This window comes from Hippoglossus stenolepis, chromosome 1, assembly GCF_022539355.2.
Source record: "Hippoglossus stenolepis isolate QCI-W04-F060 chromosome 1, HSTE1.2, whole genome shotgun sequence".
In the NCBI taxonomy this organism is placed as follows: domain Eukaryota; kingdom Metazoa; phylum Chordata; class Actinopteri; order Pleuronectiformes; family Pleuronectidae; genus Hippoglossus; species Hippoglossus stenolepis.
This window is the reverse complement of record NC_061483.1, coordinates 706,458-716,369: the sequence shown is the minus strand read 5'-3', so window position 1 is coordinate 716,369 and position 9,912 is coordinate 706,458. Positions and strand designations below refer to the sequence as shown.

At 41.7% G+C, this 9,912-nt stretch overlaps 1 protein-coding gene across 1 annotated transcript in view; it reads right to left on the bottom strand.

The window, feature by feature from the left end:
• Nucleotides 1-1,298: 1,298 nt before the first annotated feature.
• LOC118111843 (CD82 antigen) overlaps nt 1,299-9,912 on the bottom strand; it is a 16,663-nt gene continuing 8,049 nt past the window's right edge. The window contains exons 4-9 of the mRNA XM_035160574.2: nt 6,410-6,531; nt 5,807-5,881; nt 3,636-3,734; nt 2,938-3,111; nt 2,769-2,852; nt 1,299-2,432 (exon numbers count right to left, since the gene is read on the bottom strand). Of these exons, the coding sequence (XP_035016465.1) occupies nt 2,355-2,432; nt 2,769-2,852; nt 2,938-3,111; nt 3,636-3,734; nt 5,807-5,881; nt 6,410-6,531 (632 nt within the window). The 3' untranslated portion in view covers nt 1,299-2,354. The remainder of the gene's footprint in view (nt 2,433-2,768; nt 2,853-2,937; nt 3,112-3,635; nt 3,735-5,806; nt 5,882-6,409; nt 6,532-9,912) is intronic.

Here is a 9,912-nt window from a genome sequence, read left to right as displayed (position 1 = left end):
ACATTCTTTTAATGAACTAATTAAAACATGAATGAACTACTGACTCTTGAGGGTTAGGCTCTTAAATCCCTGAAATCTCAGAAGAAGAGAATCAAACTGAGTCTGTGTCTGTTCTCTGTGACTCTGCTGAGTGGGTTCCATCTCCTGTGAGAAGAACTGACTGAGAGTCAGCTTCAACTGTCACAACCAGCTGCAGCTGAAGAGTGAAGCTGAACTGAGATCAGTTAGAAACACTCTGAAGTTATTAACAACCAGAGTTTATCTCCAATATTCAGCAGGAAACTGTTAAACATGAAGAATCCTGAACAGTTTGGTGGATTTGTTACAGCAGCAGCTGTTCAGGGGCAGGAAGCAGAGGATCATGGGTAATATCCAGAGGGACGACCCAGTCAGTCAACACATTGAGACTCTTAGTTTCACGTTACACAGTTACATGTTTTAATCATGATTCTATATAATATAATGATATATTATCTTAACATGTCACCCTGGTGTTGGAGTTCACAGGTTCTGGGCTCAGTGTCGTCTTCATGCTTCAGAGCTGAGGACACAACCTCTCTGTTCCCTGCAGCATCTGGCAGAAGACGTCCAGGACGCGATGAAGAGGAGGGAGACCTCTGCTCGGCACCTTCTCCACGGGTGGTCCCACTGATTCAGTCCTGAGGAACGTCTCCCTGCTGCATCACAGATGAACAGCTTTGTTCTGAGGGACCTGCAGCGGCTCAGCCTGTAAATTATGCAGCAGATTTCCTGCTCTCAGCGAGTGGGAAACCAGCAGCAGCAGGAAACCATCACACATCAGGAGGTTCACCAGCTCAGAGCCACTGGGTTTCCTCAGGAGGACGGAGGCTGCAGCGGCTTCACCTCATCATGGTTTGTCAGCAGCATCACACAGAAACTATTATTTCTTAAACCATATTTCCACTAAACTTTAATTCTGATACTTTAAATCTTGGAATAATAATTTGAGCTTTTGGAGTTTTTCTTGTTGCTGTGTGTCACATGGCACAACTTTAAAAACGAGCCAACAAATCTATAAATCTGTTCTTCACTGAACTTTATACATTTAATGTTTTTTCATTTACTCTTTCATTTACTGTTTTTACATAGTTACACTGTCCTCCAGTGGTTACAGCTGGAACTACAGACTTGATTCATTAAAATATATAAATCTACAACTTTTCCCTCAGACAAAATGTAATGTAAAAAAAAATCCTACTATGTTGTATTTGAGCCTTCAGTCAACAGGAAGTAAACATTAAAACAGTCATACATTTAAAAACAGACAAACAACAAACTTCTGACATCAGTTTATTGTGAAAATGAAATAGAATAATGTAGTGAGCACACGTACCAGCTACAGTCCCACAAATCCCCCGAGTTACAAACCTCTGTATCTTAGAGATTAAAGGTTAATGGGACGTTTTTCATACAGACTGTACAAAGAAATTATAATAAAAACAACATCTCGCCTGAATGTTAAAACTCTATTTCAAATGAAGCTTTTTATATAAACTAATGTTTTCAAGATTATTCAATTCGCTCCTAAACTAGTTGCAGAGATTTGAATTTTTCACAGACTTCGAAAGTGGTGAAAAAGAAGAATGTGGGTTTATACACAAACATAAATCTACAGTAACTTCAAAATAAATATCTTACTTTTGCTGGTTTTAAACTGAGACGATACTTCTAGAAAACAAGCATCAGTATTTAGTACCTCATTATTTCTATTATTTCCAGAACAACCCTGATGATTAAAATGATTAAACATAAAACGTTCAGGGAGAAACCAGCTGCTAATCAAAAGCCTGGGAGGTGGGTTTTTTCTTCTTTTGGATTCAAAACCACAAAAAAAGAATGAATAAAAATTATTATGTACAAAATACTAAAAACATTTCACAAATCATGTATTTAAAAAATAACAAGTCGATTCTCCAAATGTCCAAATCAGACGTCCTTAAAAAAAAATTTCTGTCTTGACAAACGTGAATTGTCTTGTTTTCTGGAAACTAAAACCACAACTGAACCGACAGAGAAACACAGAATAAAAGATGTGAGCATGAGGAGAAACGTGTTTCACTCTTCCTCCTTTCACCCACCTTCACTCTACCAACATGTTGTCCTCTCGTTCCTCCGATCACAAACTTCACAAACGTTTCAGCTTCGCTCTCTAAAGTGCTCCAAAGAAACTGGACCGACAATTTAAAAACTAAAAGATGGAAGTGCCTCGAAAGAGGAAGAAGAAAAATCCCCAAACAATGAAGTAAACACATTATTTTACATTTAGACAAAATCTCTCACTGAATATCAGGTGGAAAACTCATTATTCTTTCTGCCTCGTTCTTGTTGCAGCTTCAGAACTTTGGCACTTTGGTGTAATCCTCCCTGTGGACGTTCCTGCACAGGCACATGGACAAGATCATCCCCAGCAGCTGCAACAACAAGATCACACACTGTAATAAACACTAACTGACACTTAAACAACACTTGATACCAGTTTTAAACATTTCACAAAGTTGTAAACTAAAGAAACATCTGACTTACTATTACCTCCATTAAACCCTCTCAGGTCTAATGTGAGTTTCATCACATTTTACATTTGTAAACACACTCAAAGTTCTGAAATTAAAAGATTTAGGCTTTTGTTTTTATTTTAAATGTATTTGTTTAGTCAATTCTTTTCCCTTGCAGTTGCAGCCCCTTGCCAGGAGGGGGTGCTGCGGGCTTTCAGCAGGGTTCATTAAAACACATTAATGACGTCAGCGTACCTCAATGAGCGCCACCGCCAGGCAGATACCCAGCACTACGCCGATGTTGGTGAGGAGCCATCTCTCCACACTGGCAGCACAGCCCTGATGGAGACAGGAGCAGAGGAACGAGGGATGAGCAGAGCGAGGGAGGAGCGAACGTGAGAGAAGAAGAGAAAACGCTGTTTACCACGTCGTATACGGGCCAGTCGGGCGTCGGGGCCTCACAGAACCCGCTGTCGGAGAAGTTTCCTGCTGCCAGCGAGATGTTCTGGCAGGAGCAGGGGAACAGCAGCTGGGAGCTGTTGACGATCACCATGTTTCCGTTCCAGTCGAGATGAGCGTTCCAGCCACAGCACTCCATCTACACACAGACAGACACACACCATCAGGGCAGCGCACCAGGTTCTGATGGAGCGGCTCTCAGGACCACAGAGCTCCGGGGTTCGGAGGCTGAGGGACTCGGCATCAAGTCAAATAAAAACAGGAAAACCACAAAGTCTATTTCTTTAAATTCAAGAAATAAAAAGTAACAACAACATTTCTGCAGCGGTTTAATTGACTTTTTTCACTTCTCAAATCTAAATATTTCATTTTGCACAAAACTAACTTGAACCATATGAGGATATAGAGACACATCAAAGAGAATCAATTCAACTGAAGTCTGTCTGGAAACTGCAAAAAACAAATGTACTGAAGTAAATTCTCAGCAGCTTGAAACAAACCAGAGTAAAGCTGCTCGCTGCTCTAGAATAAAAGAACAAATAATTATTGGTTTTAGCTAAAAACTCAAACATTTTAATTGGAGAAAGTTTCAAGTCAATAAAAGGACTTCTATCATCCAGGAGAGAAAAGAGCTGCTGGTTGTTTCTGCAGCAGGTGACTCACGCTCCACTGGATGAAGTCCCACGCCTGCTCCGTGCTGGAGTTGTTTCCGGGGTAGTTGTCCAGCACCTTGGAGACGATCTTGGACATTTCCTCGTTTAACTGGAATAAAACACGTGGAGGCGTTAAAACAAACTAAACTGATTCTGACTGAACTCGCTGCCTCAAACTGATTCGGAAGATTCATCCGATTTATTGGCTGTTGATTTGTGCGTCTCAAATGGACCAAAACATAACATAATCTATAAAAAACACAAATATGGCGTCATCTGGAGGAGGGGAGGTGAAACTGTAACGTTTCAGCCGACAGCTGGTTAACGCACAGGAAGCTGCTGTTTGTTAGCTCGTTACAACCAAGGACTCGTTCAGGAAACTGCGTGTGAACTCATCTGCAGAGCTGCTGAAACATTGGTGACGTTTCCCACATCTGGAAACAGCTGTGGTTACATGATGAAGTTTGTTGCTACACTTAACATCTGTATAAGCAAACAGTTGCTATGTAGCGATAGCAACAATTACATACGGCTCCTTTCAGTTTATAATATTTATAGTTTCTGGTTTAAACGACTGATGATTCAAAAGTTAGACGATACCACTGTCAGCAGGAGGCAGCTGGGTTAGCTTAGCATAGTTTGCTTAGCATAAAGAATAGAAAGGTCCTCTCTAAAAGCTCATTAATGTTTATAATAATAATAATATTTTGTTGAATGTGAGTCTGGACAGAGGCAGCTGCACGTGTCTGCACCTTCAGACTTGGTGCTCAGCTGCAGTAGCTTCACATCAATCCTCTTTTGAATTGACCCTCAAGCAGAAGACTCCTCAGGACACTTGGAATCTGAGTCCTGATGTGTAACATGTCTCATATCATCTGTGAAGTCACGTTTCATCAGAGCTTCGAGGCGTCGAGTGTTTGAACTGAACCAAGTCACCGGATCTGTTGTTAAAGCTTCGCAGCTGAATGTTGAGAATCCAGATATATTTGATATCTTCTTTCCTTCAGTTTGTCAGCGAGCGGCTCAGAGTCGCTGCAGCAGCTTCCAGCAAACGTTCAGATGAACAGAGTCTGAACGACTGACTCCTCTGTGTTCACTGCGTCTCCTTCTATGAAGAAGCTTCGTGCACGGACCTGCAGCCGATCTGAGGACTGAGAGCTTCATGCATCTTCCTCCAAAACCTTGTTTCATTGGAGATGCACCAAATACTTTAAACTGGAGACGAGTGAGTGAGGAAGCACATGTTGGATTAACTGCAGCGCCTCAGGTTTACGTCCATAAACCTTCTTTACTGAGCAAAACTGCAACAGCAGCTCTGCTTTTCTTTCATAAATCAAACTCCAGACATGGAAAACATATCAGAAGCTGTACTTCCTTCAGTTAAAGGAAGTGTAACTCAAACGCTGAGGTACAAGTACTCCAGTCAGATCAGGGCTGTCACCATATCTCAGTATTAATCATCGTACTTATTCATATCATGTTAATGATAATAATATGGTTTAGTTAGTTCATTATTATTTAAACCTCATGTGCAAAAAATGTTCTCACTCTTGTAAAACGTTTTAACAAGCTTCATCTTGTGCAGGAGATAAAGACACAAAAATGTTACTTTTAATAATAATCTAATACTACTAACACAAATAATAATTTAATACATTCATGAGGAAATCTGTCTTTGTATGATCATGGTATGAAAACACAACCCGGGGGGGGGTTTTATAAAACAGAAAAAATACTTTCAAGAAATGTCAAAATAATATCGTGATCCTGAATTCATAATTGATAATATCTGATTGGTTTTTATTTACTGCAAATCCAAATATCTTTGTTGTATTTATATCAAATGAGATGATGAAGAGTCAGTAAGAGGCTGAACACCAGGGGGCGATGTTGTGCCAAACGCTGTAGATTAAAACTCTTCTTTCACAGGAACCACACACACACACACACACACACACACACACACACACACACACACACACACACACACACACACACACACACACACACACACACACACACACACACACACACACACACACACAGCAGCAAACAAAGGAGCTGCGAACCTCCACATTCCAGATGTTCCAGATCACCTGCTTCCAGGTGAGACTGACAAGTGTTGATGTCCTGTCGAGAGACAAGATGGAGGACTAATGAAGAGGAAGTGATGTCACTCACCACGTCCTTCTGGAAGTAGATGAGGGCGCCGGCGGCGATCTGAGCCAGAAGGATCAGCAGGAGGCAGGTGAAGTACTGAGGAGGAGGAGAAGCAACAGATGAGGAGGAAACATCTGGAACTGCACACCATTACAACATGTACAGCTGTGTGTGTGTGTGTGTGTGTGTGTGTGTGTGTGAACACCTCAGTGACTCACATGTTCCTTCATCATGAATCTGGCTCATTTCCACATGAAGCTTTCATTAATCTAAAATCACTCCGATGAAACCATCTTAACTTCCCGACCAGTAAAACCACAGCCCTGGTGTGTGACTGTGTTGGTAAAGTTAAACTAGTCTGTCCACGTGTCACTTTTGTCCTCGTCCACACGAACACGCCTGAAAACTGAATACTTCATGAATCTCCATGAATAAACTGATTTCTGTGCAGTTTGGTGCAGATCTAAATAATAAACATTAATAATCCTGAATAGATGTTGGTCGTTTCTCAGGTGTGGGCGCTGGTCACTGATTGGACGCTCTGACCTCTGGTATCGAACCTGTGTAACTCATCATCGTGTCTGAATGAACCTTCCATACCGACACACAGCGACGGTCACTCACCAGGCCGAGCAGGCAGCGGATCTCGTACACGGCCCCCAAGCAGCCGAGGAAGCCCATGAGCATGGAGAAAGCTCCGGCTCCGATCAGGATGTAACAGGCCACTTTAACAGCTGTGGAGTCGTCTGTCGGGGGACAGACCACGAGACGTCACAACCTGATCCACATCTGGATTCTTACCGTGTGTGAAGAGTTCACGTTCTTATAAACACTACAGTTCTACAAATAGAGACCACAGACACGATTTACATAACATATAAAAACCCTTCTGAAAACATATCTGACCTCCTGATCACTGCAACAGTTTAATTATTAGGATGAAGCCAATGGAATAAATCATGAATATTAGTCAAGTTTCTTCATCAAACACATTGAAAACAACCAGAGACGAAAACTAAACATGGAGAACAAGAGTGAAACTAAATCAAATGAAACACAACATTTTATAAATATTACTTCAGGAAACTGAGAAAACGTGTAATGATATGTAATGTAATGTTATAAAGTGCATATGAAATATAAAAATATTTTTACTGCGAATACAAAGTAAAAACGTGAAAAATGAAGAATCTCACACACGAATGTGACAGTTTGTTTTTGTAATACTCATTTGAGACACAAGAGGCAGCAGCACTAACTCCAGATGAATTTCTCTAATCACAACTTTATTAGAACGTCGATCTTCTGGCTGGTGACGTAATGTTAATGTCATGAATTGATTCTTATAGATTTTTCTGGATGTTACAGGTTTTTGCGTTTGGTTTTATCTGTACAATAAAGTGCATTTGTTTTATGAGCTGCTTCTAAGCTGCTGCTCTCAGTGACACATGGTGTAATGTGGCTTTATACGAATAAAAGAAAGATTCATGTTATATATTCAGTGAGGTCGTATACAGAGTTTATCCCCTCGTGTCCATAAAACTCATTTGTCCACGGAAATCTCCTACGAGACTGAAACTACATCCAGGTTCCACTCGAGGCTTCCTCAGTGTCTGGAGGCATCTTGCAGGGTTAGTGAAGCTGCGTCCACCTCAGCCCAACATGAGGCTTCAGATCCAAATCAAACCCCCGGCTGACATTTGAGTTTCATTTGACTCTGAACCTCGAGAACTGAAGAATTAAAGGATCTGAGACGTTCACACTGATGAGGATCAATCCCAGTCACACAGAAACAGACACCAGTTTGTGAACCCCCCCCGCAGAGTCCAGGTGGGAGACCCCGGGGAGACGGTGAACAGGAGCCACGAACCCAGACAAAGAGAAACGAGGGAAAGAGTTTATGATGGAAAATTAGGCTGGGGGGGGGGGGTGCTCAGTGCACAAACACATGTGCACGTGTGCAGTGTCACATGTGCAGGTCAGGACCAGCAGAGCCCCTCAGCTTGGATCAACACACAGGAAATAACCAGCAGAGGACGAACGTTAAAGTTTCTAATCATGAATTTTTCTCTTCATGGTCAAACATGTTGAAAACAAACACAAGATGACGACAGACACACAATAAATTACAGGAAGACACAACACAACACAACTACAGGTGGCAGCAGCTGGTGGAAGAGCTTGGTCCTGACACAGCGTCGAATGGACGAGGACTCGGGTCTGTTTGTAATTCACTGATCACTACAGATCAACAAGAGAGAGAACGTTTCTACTGACGGGTTTCTCTCAGAGCGTCTGTGCTGGTCAGTGTTTGACTCTCGCTGTGACTCAGCTTCACAGAGTCACAGCATCAGGCGGATTCCATCGCTCACACACTGAGATCATGTGACCGTCACACAACAGACGACGCCTCCTTCAATACGTCTCGTTTATGTTCAGACACAAAGCTAAACTGTCCACTGTACTTTAACGCTCCGTGTGACTGCATCTGTGTGTGTGTGTGTGTCTGTGTGAGTGTGTGTCTGTCTGTGTGTGGTGATGAGTAAGGCAGTGAGCGCACTGGGCTGATGTGATGCATGCTGATGCTGGACGGAGCAGAAAGAACCCAGTGTCTGAGGGGAGGACACCTGCAGAGGACGACGGACAAATGTCCTCAGTGACGCTCACTGTTCACAGTACACACACACACACACACACACACACACACACACACACACACACACACACACACACACACACACACACACACACACACACACACACACACACACACACACACACACACACACACACACACACACACACACACTCTCCATTACACTCGCTCAATGTCCGTCTCTATATTTCTGCGTCTTCAGCGTCTCTGTGCTTCTCGTCTCTTTCTCTTCTTCATCCAAAACTAAAGTTCATCTTTACTGAAATGTTAAAATCATTGAAATGAATAAATCCAGTTATGTTTATAAAATACATCCAATGTAGTTTTACTGTAAAATAAGAACGATTAAAACAATGCTTTCATATTAAAATGTGTCCATGTGGATGAACTAATGAACTAAAAGAGAGAAAAAGAAACCTAATCTAATAATAATTCAAAAGTTCATCTCTAGTTTTATACTGTATTTCTCTCATTGAAAGTGACCACAGATAGAAACATGTCACCTTATTCTAAGTGTTTCATTTAGAAAGAAACTAACTCTTATATTTAGTCTATAGTTGTTTAGTTACTAAGAGAAGTGTGAAAGTGAAGATCTGGAGGACGGAGAAAACGTTCAGGTCGAAGCACTGAAGTGATTTTAGAGGAAGAAAGAGAAAAACTTTTCTTTTCCTGTTCTGGATACAGATGTTCTAGAGTCTGTCAGGAGAGTCTGGTTTCAAAAACACAACAAGGGTCCAAGAGAAAAATCCACCGTGACTGAAACTATCTGAGAACTGAAAACCCATCAATCAAGAGCAGGAACAGAGAAGAGCTTCCAGCCCGTGGCCGGACTCTGGAGGTCCATAAACTTCTGCACACTTTTATTTTCACTCTATGGTTTCAAGTTCCGGAAATAAAAAGTTAAAGAGAATTAACATTTTTGTTTTCTCTCATTTGCCTGAAAACTTCTATAAAGAAGTTGTGTAGTTGTTGTTTGTCCTGTGAAGCAGCAGATTGTCCGACTCGTTCAAATAATGAAATAGGAAAAGATCCAGAAAATGTCCAGAGACACTGACTCAGACATTTGTTCTCACAAACAGAACCTGCAGAACCTGTGAGGAACACGTCAGGAAACATAAATAAATAAATACTAATATATAAAACACACACACACACACACACACACACACAGAGAGCTTGGCCTGTTTTCCTGGTTAATCATTGCTCCATTTGTTTTGGCCGACATCAGCTCTGCGAGTGGATCCGACCAAACGTTCCAGTGGAAACATTCAGATTCAATATCTGTTTTGGCTTCTTGTGTTTATGCTTCAGTGATCGTGAGCGGACTCGGGCCAGGAAAGAGGTTTGAAGGGTTTTATCTCGTCTTCGGTGCAGAGACAGAAGAGCCAGTGAGATGAAGTAGAAGTGAAAGAAAGAAGGTCATTGGAACAGCAGCGATGGAGTCGCAGCGTTCGTCTGTTTCCCTGAAAGA